This window comes from Vombatus ursinus, unplaced genomic scaffold, assembly GCF_900497805.2.
Source record: "Vombatus ursinus unplaced genomic scaffold, bare-nosed wombat genome assembly UNPS02009205.1, whole genome shotgun sequence".
NCBI classification, from domain to species: Eukaryota; Metazoa; Chordata; class Mammalia; order Diprotodontia; family Vombatidae; genus Vombatus; species Vombatus ursinus.
In genome coordinates this window covers 23,088,807-23,106,102 of record NW_020948983.1, presented here as the reverse complement: position 1 = coordinate 23,106,102, position 17,296 = coordinate 23,088,807, and the positions used below count along the sequence as shown (strand labels likewise).

At 39.3% G+C, this 17,296-nt stretch overlaps 1 protein-coding gene across 4 annotated transcripts in view; it reads right to left on the bottom strand.

Moving 5' to 3' along the window:
- ADAMTSL3 (ADAMTS like 3) overlaps positions 1-17,296 on the bottom strand; it is a 578,319-nt gene that overhangs the window by 84,181 nt on the left and 476,842 nt on the right. For all 4 annotated transcript variants that reach the window (XM_027851959.1, XM_027851956.1, XM_027851957.1 and 1 more), the window contains exons 18-21: positions 12,371-12,563; positions 12,083-12,262; positions 6,413-6,566; positions 1,748-2,816 (exon numbers count right to left, since the gene is read on the bottom strand). In XM_027851959.1, coding sequence (XP_027707760.1) covers positions 1,748-2,816; positions 6,413-6,566; positions 12,083-12,262; positions 12,371-12,563 — 1,596 coding nt within the window. The remainder of the gene's footprint in view (positions 1-1,747; positions 2,817-6,412; positions 6,567-12,082; positions 12,263-12,370; positions 12,564-17,296) is intronic.

Genomic DNA, 17,296 nt, shown 5'->3' with positions numbered 1-17,296 from the left:
TAAAAAAATCCACAAACCTTTACGGTATTTTTATGCTGAATAATTGGGCATAGTACTGTAAGAGAAAGCTCTAAATTATTCTGTGCATTGTCATTGGAAGGGATTATGAGAACACAGTAATAATAATAATACCATATATTTAAGTAGGATTTTGAAATGTTGATAAACACTTTCATGCTTATCACTGATTCAAAGACAAAGGGAAAAAAATCACTTAGTAGTTTTTTAAAAAGTCAACTCAGTGACCCAAATGGGCAATTATTTTGTTAACTTTGTTAGATGTTACATGTTAAATTTGTCATTCATATGCAATTAATCAATCAATAGGCATTAAATGCTAATGCATGCACCTTGCTAGGTGCTTGGTAGAGTATAAAGTATAGAGAAGACATGACTCCTGATCTCAAGGAGTTTGGAATCTATTGAGATATAAGACACAAATACATTAGTATTTACTACAATTTACTTGAAGAATAAGTGTTTCTAGGTGAATGGTACTGACTTAGAACACACAAACAGTTTCCATGGGGCTAGGAATTGTAGCTGTAATGTTTGTCTTGAGGCCTCCTTCTCAAGAAGGGGTCTCTCCACCAAAGGGATATAGTTCCCCTAAGAGGAGTAGAGTGCCTGGCACTCTTGATTGCCAACTTCCATTAATCTCACCCTAGCTATCAAGAGGCAAATTCCTTGGTCTGGTGAGGGCCTTTGAAGATGCTGCTAGAGTAGGGATAGCTTTGCTATATGTTTGGGTCTAACTATTTTTTTCATGTTTGAAAATGTCTATGTCTTTTTAAAATCTACAGACAGAATCACAGAACCAACTGCAGACTGTTGTCTTCTCATTTCTGAAAATTGAGATATTTCTCCAAGTTTAGATCTAATTCTGATTGTAGCTCGTAAGAGAGTCTTAGTGGGGCTAATATCATCTAATGAATCATAATTTATCTGTTGGAACAAAGGCACAAAAGTAGAGATAGTGACTATTTTATAAGGGTTTCAGAATATAGGCTTTAAAAGTGGAGGGATTCAACCTGTCAAACCTCCATTTTTATACAATCCCACCCCCATGTGGGCACCTGATTAACACTGTACTCTATACCCTGAATAATAAAGACAGAATGGCAGAGCAGATAGAGCGTTGGGCTCGGAATCAGAAAGATCTGGGTTCAAATGTTATCTCTGACATTTACTAGCTCTGTAATTTGGGCAAGTCTATGGATACCTCAGGCAACTCCCTACAACTGATCTACTAAATCATAAAAAGGTTGCTATCTAACATCGATGGACAAAGTCACAGACCATTGGAGTATTTATGTATGCCTGAAGTATCCACTTCAACCACATCTACTTAATAACATTCCACCCATTCTTCAAGGCCTAAGCTCAAAGGCAATTGCTTATATAAAGTCTTTTTCCTACCCAGAAATGATTTCTTCCACATGGTTCTTGTACTTCTTGTGTGCGCATATCACCCTGGAATTTGTACTATATATTTATCTGGGGACATATTTTGTCTTGATCCTTGAGAACAGGAACCATGTTTTACCTTTGCATCTCCCCCACTGCCTTGCCCATGGAACATTTTCCATGCTTGGATCTGACAATATAAAGTCCTCTTTGATGCTGACATATATTAAAAACAGAACTCATAGTACCATCTTTTTTCCTACTGGCAACCTAAACTCAGAATGTATGTCGAAACTATCTGAATGCATGTTCTTTAAATTAAGATCTACATTTGACTTACTTTTCTGAGGGCTGTAGCACTGCTCCATCTTTGGTCCATGCATATTTAGCATCATTAGTTGTAACAAGGTCACAGAACAAGTTGATGACCTCAGTACTTTGGGTAATAAAAACTGTACTTCCAATTCTCGAATTTATTGTTTTATTCAATGAAATTGTGGGTAATTTGCTTTGTTTCATAAGAGCAAGTCCCTTTTGTTTGATGGCTAACCTGTTTGGGTTTTTTGAGTTGATACCTCTAGACACATTTTGAGTTTTCATACTCAATTTTGCGGTGGAAGATTCCACTTGGGCTCCTCTCCATTTCTCCCTTGTAGGCTGTACCTTTGCTAACTCAGCAACCACCTCGTAGATCACTTGGGATGCAATGTCATCATTCACTTCTCCAGTTTCAATGAGCTGACTCATATTCTTTATCAGTTCTTCAAACTGTACAGTGTCCATACTGTAGGACCCTTGTTGGACTGCTGCTTCTAAGCATCTATCCTTGAATTCCAAGGAGTTAGGGGTTTCCGCTGGATTACTGCCATGGCGTACGAGAGCTCTCAAAAGGGGCTGGTCGCTAACTTGACCATCATCCAGGTAGAGTTCATTCTGTTGACTCCATATCTGTCTCATTTTATGCCATGTGGCTCCTAAACTATTGGCTTCATCACGGTCTACCCCACCACGTTCAAGGGAGTGATCTCGGAAGGCTGGGGGCTCTATGAGTCGGTTGTCCGTACCAATCAGCTTGAGAACAAATGTTTCGTGCACAGGCCCTGCAATACACTGGTACAGTCCGATATCACTGGCTTCAAGGCTATGAATCTTCATTGAACCTGACTTGGTTATGCCGAGTCTTTTGGAGTTCTGCAAACGCTGTCCGTCTTTTTCCCACCGGATGAGAGATTTCTGGAACCTTCTTACTGGGCACTTGATGACCACAGATGTTTTGGGAAGTAGATAGGCCCTTCCACCTATTGTGAAATTAATACGTTTCTCTTCTCTTGTCTGAATGTAGACTCTCTGGATGCCAAGGATCTGAGGACCTGGGGAACCATATTTTGGTATAACCTCTGGCTTTATCACTGCAAAACCCCCAAAAACCAATAGAAAAAAATTAATAAAACAACTTTTCAAAAGCAGAAACATTTTTATCAATTTAAATATATGTATATATATTTAATTTTTTAGTTTACTTTTTTAAAGTACATAGATAAAAACACTGGTAAACCACAAAATCCTAGAATCTCAGGGTTTTAAGGAACTTCAGTTTTTCCTCTTTAACACCCCCAACAAGTGATCATCTTGCATCTGCTTAAAAACACTGAGTGATAGGGGGGCTTCCTAGGCAGCCTATTCTGCTCTGGGGCAGCTATAAATGTTGGGGAGATTTTTCTTATATCAGGCCCAGATCTGTTTCCTGCATCTTCCACCCACTATTCCTGGTTCTGTGCCCTGGGGCCAAGCAGAACAAAACTAATCCATCTCCCACATGACAACCCTGAAAATACACAAAGACAGTTGGCATAACCTCCAGGCTAAATGTACATCTCTACAGTGTCTGGATACATTTCAAATCCCCATGCACTCCTTCAGCAGTGGAAAACCTAAGTTAGAAGACGTAGTGAACACATGCAAGTGATACTACAAAACACTGGGTGGAGGAGACAGGAAGCTAAATGCCTCCGGGGCTCAGGAGATACCAAATGCTTACAGTGGTTATTTTTTGGTTAGGGGAAATGTGTTCTGACTCATGGGATTATTTTGGCCTCAATTACCCAGTTCCTAAGTAAACAGTTCTATCCACTTGCATGGCTTTCAAATTAATCACTTTATAAGATACAAATTAGAGTAGGCACTGATACAGTAGATTTTGTTTTGTTTTGTTTTGAATTATAGTCCAGTATATTTGTTGCAGTGGAAAAGTCCCAAGTCTAAAATATTTGAAATGCTGATTACAGTAGAACAGGGGTGCTGCTCAACTGATACTTGGGATCAATCAGGAGATTTTTTTAAACATTTTTATTTAAAGTTTGGAGTTCCAAATTCTAACCCTTCCCTCCCTTCTGCCTGCCCTGAGACAGTAAGCAATCAGATATAGGTTATACATGTGCAATTATGTAAAACATTTCCGTATTAGTCATTTGTACAAGAAGTCATGAATAAAAAAAAAGAAAGTGAAAATAGCATGCTTCAGTCTGTATTCCAACAACATCAGCTCTTTTTGTGAAGGCAGAGGGTATGCTTCATCATTAGTTCTTTAGGACTATCTTGGATCACTGTTTTGCGGAGAATAGCTAAATCATTCACAGTTCTTCATTAAACAATATTGCTGTTACTGTGTACAACATTCTACCAATGCGGTTCACTTCACTATGCATGAGTTCATGTAAGTCTCAATCAGGAGAGTTTTAAAGTTTTTCATGGGAGTTCTTCAAAGCTGGCTCTTCACTTCCTTTTATGCCACAGTTTGCTAAAATACCCTGCAGAAAGGGGTACACAAAGCTAGCACCCCTGCTCCAGACCAAGAATTTTGCTGACAGGATCCCATCCTTTACTGTCCTTTAGATATTTTAATTTCAGAACCAGCTGTTGCCGTCGGGAGACAGTGTGTAAAGAGATGGGGTGGAAAGAGCAGTGGGTCTGGCACCAGCTTGAATCCTGACTGACTTAGGGCATATCACTTCCATCTCTGGGTCTTAGTTTCCCCATTTGTACAATGAAAGGGTTGGACCAGATGAATTTCTAAGGTCCCTCCTAGTTCTAAATCCTATGACCTTGGAGGTTTTCGGGAAAGAAAAGTACCCTCCAGAGGGGAAAGAAAAATGGTTAAGGGCACCTGTAGTAGAGGAATTGTGACCTCTTGGATTTAAATATTTTATCTTTTATTATGGTTTTCTTTACATCAAATATTTGACAAAGAATTAAGCCCTAAAGTTTGTCAAGGTGTCCACTCCATCTGGTTGTGACTCACAAAGCTAATTTTAGTAGAGCGGCTCTGTCTACACAAGATGGGGGTCTGCTGATCAAGTCCGATCTGCTGGGTAAGCTGGGGCAGTGTTGAGGGGATGACGAGAACAGCATTATGGTGTCCCTCCTGGACAGTGACTGCACATTTTTTGTCTGACTCCATGATGAGGATGGTTTGCAAAGCTGAAGGAAGGTTACAATCTGAAAAGACATTTACTTAGGCATTTTTTTTTTGCTAACTTATAATTTCTCCCTGCACCCCATTTCATGCCCTAATAACTACTACAGATCCCACATGCTGTCCTGATATTATTTTAGTGGAAGCTGCCAGTGTTACTTTAATATCACTCTCCTCTAAGCAGTTTACAGACTAGCCACACAGCTATGTAACAATCCACAATTAATAAAATTCAGATAAATATGCAGCTCAAAATATTTTATCATACCACATGCCAAGGACATTCCAGAATTCCTTGGGGCTTTATTTAAGTGATGTTTGGAACCTCAGACTTTTGTAATGTCAACTTAAAAGACGTGCAATAAAAGAAGTTTCAAATGATGCATGAACCAATAATTACTGTATTTCTTATTTTGTTTTTTTAGTGACTGAGAAAGCTATGTATAAGCAGATGATTTTAGATAGCATTAATCAAACTTTTCTTCTTATTAAACTAACTTTCTCTTTATAATGATTTCTTTCTTAACATTATCCTCCACGAGGGACCTTGATATAATTAAATATTTTTTTTTCAGATTAATACATAAAGGCATCAAGAAGTGAGAGGATGAGGAAGAGAATTGAGAAACTGTTGACTTCCAGCAGAGTAATATATTCCCAGGATCATCCTGTTTCTTAATTATTAAATTCTAGGCATTAAACCCAAATAACCTCACTTTAAATATACATGTATTTAGCATTTTCTTATTGTTTCAAGCATTTGGAATGAGCAGTACTTTATGTCTCTCTAATAAGTTATAATGAATTTATTATCTTATTTAACTAAAGAGCTGTTCAAACTAAATTTTGTATTTTGTAATGTGAGAACATTTCGCTTTTTAACTCAATTCTGATTTTGGTCCATTGTTAACAAAAAACACTAAACTTTTGCTCTTCCCTTAATAGCACAAATATAAAGATGTTATGAGTGTAATGGGAAAAAAATATTAGATTTGGAGTTAAAGGAAGTGAATTCCAATCCCAGCTTTCTTCTTTACTGACTGTGGGGTTTGGGTTAAGTCACTCTATTCCTCTAGGCCTCCTCTACAAATGAAAGAGTTGGACTAGATACTCTTTAGGTCCCTTTGAGCACTAAATCCTAGGAAGTGAAATTAGGAATAATTTCAACATTAATTACATAATTAACATTTAAAACATCAAATGTTAGAAAACCAGGAAGAAAGGAAACATTCTAAGGGGGGAACAAGTCCCAACATTGGAAAAAAAAATAAAAATAAAACCTAAAAGGCAGAAACTGTAAATGGAAGGAAAGACAAGAAAGCTTCAGCATTATAGACTTCATTAGCATAGAATTTCTCTGTGAATGTTCTCAACTTTGACCAGTTTGGTTCACCCACGGATTTGAAACATGCTGATGTAAGGAGAAAAAAAAACATTTGGTAGTTACACAAGTTCTGTACTTTAATATTCAGATGATAATTCAGATCAATAGGCTAAACATTTCATTCAAAGACATGCTAGAACTATACTTACTATTACACATGGTCATCCGGCAAGACCTTACGAGAGGGGCATGCAGCCGACTCCTGCACAGTGACCCACTGAGTGTGATGTTTCGACCTTTGGAGGTCAGCTTTTGACAGATGGACTTCCTTCTCTGAATTCCAACACCACAACTTACAGAACACTGTAAAAGGGATGAGGCAGTGAAGTCAAATAAGATTCTAATCTGGTCCATGTCAAACCAATTGCAGTGAATTCTACAGGAGGTATAAACTCTAAAGATACATAGGAATTTCACAAATGTAGGGTTTCAAGTGAGTGAGCCACTTCCTGGATTTTTGTTATTCATAGTTCAGAATTTAATTTTCTTGTAATGACATTTGTCATGGGAATCACCTTGTATGTAATAATAACTGGCTTCTAATTATTTTTAAAGCAAGTGCATTCAAATAACTGAAGGGTCATTTTGCTCAAGATGGCAACCAAAAGGTTTTACTTTTTTGGTATCAAGATCTGATGGATGGGGAGTTAAGAGACTTTGGTTCTGGTCTTAGCTCTGCCTCTGTGTGTCACTGTTAGGGTAACTGGTAAAACAGCAGCAGTAGTTATAACAACATTAATAATAGTTGAGTTTATATAGTACTTTAAGCTTTGCAAATTGCTTTACATGTATTATCTCATTTGAGCTTCACCTACCCCACACAATAGCCTCACTAACCTTCTAGTAATACTATTACTCTTCTCATTTCTTAGATGAGGAAAGAAATGGAGGTTGATATCTGTGTGACCCTGGGCAAGTCACGTAACCCTGACTGTCTCACCAAAAAGCAAAAAAGAAAAAAGAAAAAAAAAAAGAAATGGAAGCTGACAGGGTTTAAACAAGAGAGGTTAGTAGCCCAGGGTCACAAAGCCAGGAAATGTCTAAGTAGAGATTTAAACTCAAATTGTCCTGACCCCAAATCACACAGCATCATTTTACCTCTGGGCTCTATCTAATCTCTATACCTGTAAGACAAAGGGGTTGAATCAGATGATCTTTAAAAGCTTTTTCAACCTAAAAGTCTGTGATTCTTTCATCAATGAAAGTATAGGGAAAAGTGGCTGCTCCTTATAGTGGGTGGAAAGAACGGGGTGACTTTTATAAGTGTCAGCATTTGTTCAATAACAATTCAACTTTTTAGTAGCAGGGAGCAGTAGAGAAAGATCAGGTCTTGCACCCACCTGGGCTGAAGTACCACCTCTGGCATTTACTGGCTATGTGACCCTGGGCAAATCACTTAACCTGTGAAGCAGCTATGTGGTACAGTGGATTTGGAGTAAGGAAGGCCTGAGTTCAAATCCTGTTTCAGATACTAGCTGCCCTTAGCCTCTACCAGACTCAGTTTCTTCATTTATAGAAAAAGGATGATGATACTCAGAGTGTTGTAATAATCCAGTGAAATAATATATGTAAAGTTTCACAAATACTAAAACATTATATGTGTTTCTTCTTATTATTACTATTTATTATTATAATAATTATTATATTTATTGTTATATTCTTATAATTCCTATTATTATTTTCTCAGGACTCTATGCCAGGGATTCACATACTTTAACTCTTTGGTCTCAGGAAACCTTTACAATCTTAAAAATTATTGAGGACTCCAAAGAACTTTTGTTTATGTGGGATTTATTGATCAATATATTAGACATTAAATGTCTTAGTATTATTATGAAAAGTTTTAAACTTATGACCCCTAAAAGAGGTGTGTGTGTGTGTGTGTGTGTGAGAGAGAGAGAGAGAGAAAGAGAGAGAGAGAGGGAAGGAGGGAGGGAGCAGAGAGAGACAGAGAGACACAGAAAGAGAGACAGAGACAGAGAGAGATAGAGAGACAGAGACAGAGAGAGACAGAGAGAGGGAGAGAGAGACAGAGAAAGACAAGGGAGAGAGAGAAACAAGGAGAGAGAAAGAAAGAGAGAGAGAAAGGGAGAGAGGGAGGAGAAAGACAGAGAGAAAGGAGAGAGAGAGAGAGAGAAAGAAGGAGAGAGAGAAAAGGAGAGACAGAGACAGGGAGAGAGACAGAGAAGAGAGAGAAGGTAGGAGAGAGAGAGAGAGAGAGGTGTAGTTTTCAGGGACAACATTTTGAGAACTGCTCTTCTAATTAGGCAACTCTCTAAGTGCTGACCTGTATTTATAAAGGGAATTTTCTTTCTGGATGTTCCCTATACCAATGAAATTATTGGTCCAGTCCCTGCTCCAAATATCTGTTTAATACCTTGCTAGGCAATGAGAAACACATGAAGTAAACATAAGTCATGGTCCACAATCTCTGGGAGCTTCCTGTCTGGATGGCAAGAAAAGACATACACACGTGACAAAGCCAGAAAGAATGATAAGTGGTCTCTATTTAAAGCAGAGGTAGGGACAATAAGCACAGAAGTGACAGCAACTGTCATGAGAGCTGAATGAGGAACAGTGCAAAGACTGAGCCTCCAGGAAACCTCCAGGGAGTGAAGAGGAACTGCTAGAAAAGGAGATGAAGAAGGGTGGATGAGAGAGAGCGAAAGAACCTGGTCGGAGGTGGTCAGCAATGTCAAATTCTGCAGGAAGGCAATGGAGAGGAAGACTGAGAAAAGGCAGCTGGAAAGGACGAGAGCAAATTCACTGGAGGTGAAAAAAGTGAGGTGGGAGTTTCATTAGGACGAGAGGAGAAGGTAGAGACATCAAGAAAGGTGGTGGTCAGATTAGACGCAGAGCTGGAAGGAACCTCAGTGACCACCCAGTGCAACCCCCTCCTTCTACAGATGAAGAACTGAGGCCTAGAGAAGTGACCTGCCCAGGGTCACACAGGCAGTGAGGGCTGGAGCTGGGATTCAAACCTGGCATCTGATTCCAAATCCAGAACACCCACTACGATTCCACACTGCCTCTCCTAGGTTGTGAGGAAATAAATGTGGTGAATATAGGCATTCGTCTATTAACTCCAAAAAGCAATCTAGGAATTCAACAGTGACATTTACTGCTCTTTTCTGTAAGATACACCAAGTTCAATGGAAAAAAAAAACACCGTATTTGGAGGTAGAAGACCTGGGATTCCATCCTGCCTCTATGAGCTTGCTTAAATCAGTTAACTAATCTGACCTCCAGTTTCCTCATCTGTAAAGTGGAAATAACAACACTTGCCTTACCCATCTCACAAGGTTGTTGGATAGAAACTTTATAATCTGTAAAGCGCTATAGAAATATGAGTTACTATTAGCATTGGTTCAAGTTCCCAGACTCCTTACCAACGCTAGAAGAAATCAAGTTGAAACATATGGCCTTGGGCATATTATTCCGCACCTCACCCCCTTGTCCCTTCCTGGGATGCAGCTTCCTCAGATGAATGATGAGGGGTTGAGCTAGATGTTCTATAAGGGCCTTTCCAACGCTAGCATTCTAAGAAGTCAATTTCAGTGAGTGTAGGGTGATCACAGGCTGGGGGAGGGTCATGGCTAGAAGGGGTCATGTTTCCTAGCCTTTGAATGCACAGATCTTAACTGTTAGCTATAATCTTGCAATGGAACTATTCAGAAGCTGCAATGAATAGCCAGCTAGCTGCCTTTAAGGTGAGAACTCCCTTGGCACTTGGACTTGGCACGCACCCACTAGCCTTAGACACAGGCAGCAATTAGGTGTCAAGCTCCATGCCAAAGAAAGAAGAAAAAAAAATGATTTCAAAATGAGAGGAAATTTCAACAGAAAAGAGAAAACGGGAATGTTACAAAAATGTTAAATTCCTTTCCTACCAGCTGCATATGCATCCTGTTGTTTCTGAACCCCAGTAAGGTTTGTTTTTGAAAGAAAGGTTGAAATTGAAATCAGGTGCATACAATTCCCTTGCTCACTCCCTATTAATGGCCTCACGCAGAAATGTGGTCTGTGGTTGGACCCTGGCAGAGTGTCTTGAGGAGGTTAGGCTGACCTGGGTGCTTACTTTGTACCTTAATGAATTTTGTTGCCTTGGCAACCAGCCCGTCCTACTAAAAACGCAGGTAGGTTAAGAGCCTTTTTTGTTTGCTTTGAATTGCTTCTTTCAATATAAAAGTCTGCAGCCTAAATCCCATACCAAAAGTGATTTAATTCCCTTGCATGAGCAGGTTGGTGCTTTGTCCCAGATATACCTTCTTCTTAGTTCATGCTTAGGATGCACTTGGCACCTGTAAAAAGACTTCACGAATGACTCCAGTACATTTCCTGACTTCTTGGTCAACGGGGGAAGTGAAGCCCATGAACCAAGACCACAGGTCATTATGGAGAACCCAGGTCATGAGGACACTTTGCCTCCATGCATGAAAACTGCTTTTGCTAAGAGGCTCACAAGACAACTAGACCGGTTTCACATCCACCTGATGAAATGCAGTGTAATTCAACATTTGCTTGTTGAAGTGCCTATCTCTTGTCCAGCACTGTACAAGTTACTGTGCTGGCCAAAAAATAAGGGAAAGGCATGCTCTCTACCCTAAGGGTACTTACAATCTAACTGGGAAGACCAAATATACACTCAAGAGAGTAGCTACCGATTTAGATCACACACTATGAGTGCTAAAATGAGGGGTATAGACACACGAGTTAAAGAAATTCAATGAAAACAAGAATGAATTAGAGTTACAGCAATCACAGAAAACTGTTCAGAGGAAATGGTGCTCAAGCTGGGCCTTCAAAGAAAAGTGAGATTTGAATAGACAAGAGGAATTAGTTGGGGGGAGGGTGTCACACAAATGGAATGCTACGGAATGATACAGAATGAGGTCTCAGATCGCTCAACATTAACACTGCAAAAAACCCAAAAGGTAATCTAAACAAACTCCCTTATTTTACAGGAGAAACTGCGGCCTACATAGATAAAATACTGTGCCCAAGGTTCACAAAGTTAATTAGTGGTAAGCGCTGGGATGGGACTAGAACCCATGTTTTTGACCTCCTAGTCCAGTGTTCCATATACTATATAGAGGCATTTCATGGCATCTTCCAGTTTGTCTTAAATTTATAATATAGAGTAAATGAACTTTTTATGGCTTATAAAATAATCTGCTGCCTTTGAAAAATCAGGTTATTTAATCTTCCTAAGTCTCTCATTTAGATACTGCCTGAGAGAGTAGAAAGGAGTTGGGGAGATCCTTAAAACAAAGCCAGACAATCAGCTGAAGGAAAAACCACTAAATCATGGAATCACAAAGTTTGAAAAGGACCTCAGAAGTAATCTATTCCAAACCACACCTGAACGAGGTTGCCTGAAATAGTATCCACAGACATGATTATCCAGCATCTTCTCAAAGACCTTACTACCCTGGGAAGAAAGGGAGAGATAAACCCTCCCTTGTCTCCCAACTCTCTCAGTGACCTGCTCTAGGAACATCAAAGTTCAAATCCCATCTAGGACACTTACTAGCTTTATGACCCTGGGCAAGTCACCTAACCTCTCTGGGCCTCAGTTTCCCCACCTGTAAAAAGAAATAATAATGCTTCTATTGCCAATCTCACCAGGTAGTTGAATGGAATGTGAACTGCCAATCTTAAAGTGATAAAGAAATAGATTTAATTAATATCATGGAGTAGAATTCCTCTTTGTACAAAACACTACTAAATCTTTTTAGTTTTGTTTTTAGAAGTTCCTTGGACTATTCATACAAAAATACAACATTAAAAAGTCCTCTGACTACATATAAGCCACTAACCTTGGACCAATCTCCTAAAACTAACTGAGGCGGACAGTCAGTTCTGGCACAAGACTTATGGGGCGATGCTCTAGGTTCTCGGCACAACTCCTCTGACAGGTTCAGAAAGCTGCCATCCGTCAGCAGCTGTCTACAGGTCACTCTCCGATACTGAGTTCCTCCACCACAGGTCCTAGAACACTGAGAGAGAGGGGCAGGGGAAAATGGGTGAGGCCGGCATTACTGACTTTGCATTTATCCTGTCGTGTGGGGTGACAACCCTGCATCTTGAGAAGGGTCACTCTGTACCTGTTGCCACTCTTCTATGTGCCAGCCAGGGGGACAGTCAAACTGATTGCAAGCTTGCAAAACATGAGGCTTTTCATCTTTGCACTCTTCAGAAGGGACAATGGGTTCCCCGGGCTGCAGGCAGTACACGTCTCTGGTCTGTATTCCCACACCACAAGTTGCGGAGCATGGCCTCCACGACCCTGTTTGCCACCTGTGACAAAACATAAAAGGATACAGCCATGTTCTAGGAAATGGTGCTCGTGTGCCAGAGGCAGCAGCGAATGGGAGTTCTTGTCCTGATTTCAGAGTTCCCTTTATCTGTCTGACACACTCCATCCTCTGGGCAAAGTCTTGAGAGCCACAAAAGTCTCAATAAATCAAAGTTAACACACACCCACACACACCCACACCCACACACACACACACACACACACACACACACACACACACAAAATGAAGAATGACTATTTTTAATGCAAGAAATGTCTGTGATGCTTCTCAATGAAGAAGCCCTTCCGTTTAGGAGGGCCCTTCAGAAAAACAAAGGGAAAACAAGGCTGTCCACCAAGTCCTGACTGGCTAGCCGATAATTAGTCAAACTTTTGTTTCCTTTTGAAAAGAACACAAAGATAAGGATGATGTGTATGATTGTTTAAAGCAATTTTAAATGCTTAAAAAGCCCATTTCAGGAAATCTTCCAGGCACCTGTCTTCATTCACTTAGATTACTCCAAAACTATTCTCTTCCTCTGGTAGGATCATATATAAAGCATTAATTAGGTCAATGTGATTTACTACAGATAAAACCTTGGGTGAATGAAATTTTCTTATGAAATATATTTTTAAAAATATTTGCAAATAAACAGAAAAACCAGGACAGCTGCTTACCAAGCATAATCCAAGGAGGGGAAACTGGCAATAGAGATGTGAAGGCCTGGGGAAAAAAAAACAAACGGAAAGATTCGGGAAAAAAACAGTTTGTTTTTTTTCTGTTATTTCCCAAGGACTCTCGTTTCCCCAAAAAATGTTGCAGTGTTAATTTTTAGAATGATAAATAAAATTTTAAGGAATTGCATTCATGTATATTTGGTCGTCTTTTACTCCCCCAAACAAATTCTAAATGCTATGCAATGAGTATGATTTTGATGGAAAGCTAGCTATCATCAAAATTTCTGTACACTTTAGACAGGCCTTGTCCTAAAGCAAGAAGCATTGTGACTCCACTGCAGAGCCATTCTCACAAGGGAAGGAAAGATGCAGGGCTACCCTGGCTTGTGAGAATCCTTTTGGTGACTTATAATCTAGAGGGTTCCATCTTCCTAACTAAGTTTGTATAGGCTGGGAATATCGAGAAGATTGGCAGTAGCCACCATTCATCCTCATAGATATGATGAGAACATTTTTCTCATTATGTTCCTTACTGAAATTTACCAGGGCAGAGAGGGTTTTGGAGCAAAGGAGTTTTACAATTAGAGGGAAACTGGAATCTGCTTCCTTAGTTTCCTTTTCTATAAAATGGAAAGGTTTGCCCAGATGACAGCAAAAGCCCTTTCTAGCTCTAAATCCTAGAATTCTAACATCTTCCTAGTTCTTTGACCTTGAGATTCACAAGAGAACTACAATAAATTTTATTTATTAGAAACAAAAACAAACAAAACAGAAGCTTACATGTATCTAGATTCAAAATGCTAAACTATATTTTAGTTGGATAAACATATTTTCATATTCAACACAAAGTATAATAGAATTTCTCTAGTGCTTTATGTCAAAATCATGTACCTAATATTCATAGCAAGGGAAAGCCTACAGAACTAAAAAGCTGTTTGCAGGTAACTAAAATAAAGAGCTCTGTTAAATTTGTACTTGCTGTATTTTGTTGTTGCTTATCCTTCATTCTCAAAGAGGACCAATGACAGACATCACAAGGGTGATGTCTTGACTTGCAAGCGAACTGGATTTCAGTGAGGCAGAGCTACACAAAGTCATCAGCCTCACTCTCTCCTCCAGAGTCATCAGAGTCCAGTGGCAAGACACAGGTCGAGATGACTGGTGATGGCCCGGGATGCAGTGAGGGACGTTGGCCTTTTTAAATTAAGGTCTTTCCCATGTCTCAATTTTTCCAGGGCAATGCCCACTTAGTAATTAAAGGACGGGAAAGAACTGAGGCAAAAGATGGCTGAGTTAGCCTTCATAAAAGAATAAATCTGGGAGGGAAAGATCCTTTAGCCTTGACAAAAATGCTACAAATTTAGTTTAAGAAACATTCATTGTGTATCTGCAATGAAAAGGACATTTCATTAGACATTAAAGGGTAAGCAAAGTAAATAAGATATAATTCCTGCCCTCCAGGAGCTTACAGTCTAGGAGGAGGGATAAGATATATTTATAAATAACTAGAGTAAAAGGTAAAATGTGAAAAAAAGTGCTTAAGACATGCCAACAAAATGTTATGGGAGTTCAAAGGAAGGAGAGATTGTTTCTGGCTTGAGAGACAAACTTCTAGCATAGGGAAGAATTTTTTTTCTGTGGGGGAAATGATTTGAAAACACTCTTAAATGAGGTATGTATGCAATTCCATATATGCTGGCTGTGGGATAAAGAAAAAGCTATTTGTCAAGGTCGTATGTGAGAAAGACAAGCACAAGATGAGGAGGTAAGGGTAGGTGGATATGGTTAGATAGTAGCAGATGGAAAAAAGATCTGGGGCCTTTAGTTGAATTTGAGCTAAACACTGACTCGACAAAGTGGCAAAGCTGTCAAAAGAGTAAGGAGATTTTAGGCTGCAAGACTAAAAGCGGCATCTAGGAAGGATGAGGGAGGCTAGACTTTAATTAGATTATGTATTTAGCTCTGGGTGTCGCATTATATGAAGAACATTGACGGACTAAAGCATGTCCAAAGAAGGGCAGCCAAGATGGTGAGGCTATCAGAAAATATCACGTGAAGATGGGCTGAAGGAAGAGAGGAACGTTAGCTTCAGGGGAAAAAAAAAAGAGGGCACGCAAGTTCCCCAACCCTGTGAGGACAAAATTGCTGTCTTCAAGTAATGAAGGAGTGGCAGATGAAACTTATTCTGTATAGTTCCAGAGGGCGCAATTAGAACCAATGGGCAAAAATAGTTGGAAGGAAGATTTTATTCCCAAATAGGGAAGATTTTCCAAGAATGGAACAGGATGTTTCTTGAGATAACTGAGCAACAATGGAGTTGTTGGAAAAAAACTGGATGATTCCATCTAAGAATGAAAGGTCCTTGAGAGGATAGAATATTTCCTTTTTTTTCCATATCTACCTCCCACACCTATCATAGTGCCTGGCACATAACTGGCACTTAAAATGCTTATTGATTGGTTATCACTGATTGTGGATATCACACTCATACACTGCTGAGGACTAGGTAGCCCCTAGACAAGCCAGACTAGGTAAGCCCTCTAATGTTACTTCCAAGTCTGAGATTTTATGATTTGATGGAATCATTTTTAAACATAAATTCTGAAGATGAAGAAAAATTTAACCAAGTTATTAGGCATCTGATTGGTAATTTCATATCATGGTGAGTGATAAGAGTTATGATCTGGGCTTTGCAGCCTAAATATTCTACACTCAAATATCAAAATACATTTAATAAAACAAGGTGAGGATAGAAATCTAAAGTAATTTGTAAAAGTAAGGTCATTCCACCCTCTGAATGTCTGTTCAGAAACACAGGATATGTAATACAGAACAGAATAGGCTCCCCCGTTAGGCACATGTTCTTCTCTAGGTTGACAGCAGACCACTAAAATCATAAACAAGCTTAGTCAAATGAATATCAGATGGTTATCTGAGATGCAGATTATTAAAGCTATGATTTCTAAGGTCAAATATTCCACACACAAGTGGACACACAAAGAGCACAAAACTAAGCATCAGCACTCAAAGGCAAAAACCCTGAAGTTTTGCCCAGTCTTCTAGATTAAGTAAGTCTGGTTTATATCTGACTCCTGCTAACAAGTTGTTGTTGTTCAGTCATTTTCAGTAGTGTTCAACTCTTCGTCGGACCCCCATTTGAGGTTTTCTTGGCAAATATACTGGAGTGGTTTGCCACTTCCTTCTCCAGTTCATTTTACAGATGAGAAACTGAGGCAAACAGGGTTATGTGTCACACAGCTAGCAAGTGTCTGAGACCAGATTTGAACTCTGAAAATGTATGTTCCAACATCCTTTCTGTTTGGTGATGCTAGTTTGTTTAGCTTTATTCCTCCCTCTAGGTCTTTAACTAGAACCAATAGATGAACTGGATGAGGATGTGCTCTGGATCAACTGCAGAAATCCCATAAAGACTGTTTTCTCCAATGAGCACTATACCTTCGTCAAAACATTTTCTCAATGCATTCCAAAACTACTCACTAAGCATCTACTATATCCAAAGCATCTGAGAGGTGATGGAGAAAAAATATGGCAGCGAGGAGAGACAACTTCACATACAACCTACATGAGCTCACATGGTACACTACCCTCATGTACAACCACATCAAACTTCTACCTTCAGCAGTCTACCTGACTTGTTGCCTTGGAAATGCTCATTCTAAGGCAATCCAGTGCATGTTAATAGAAGTGGAATTATAAGTAAATTCACTGGAAGACTGTGTTACACATTTAAGCATTGAGTTTAAATTTATCTCTTCCATTTTGAGTGGTTGAAGGGCATTTATTTTTTTCTAGAAACAGGGCAGCCAGAAGAATCACTACAGCAACACTAGACAAAGTAAAGGAGCTCTTTTATTTGGGAAACTGGTAATAATTTTTTTTATTATTATTGGCTTACTGATCCAAGTGGTTCAAGACACTAATATGCAATACCAGTGGAGATTCCAGTCCTCTTGTTCTTCTCCCACCTGGCAGATAACTTCCTCTATCCTTTTTCTGAGATTGTTTGAGAAAAGGGCTCCTCCCAGACCCTCAGGAA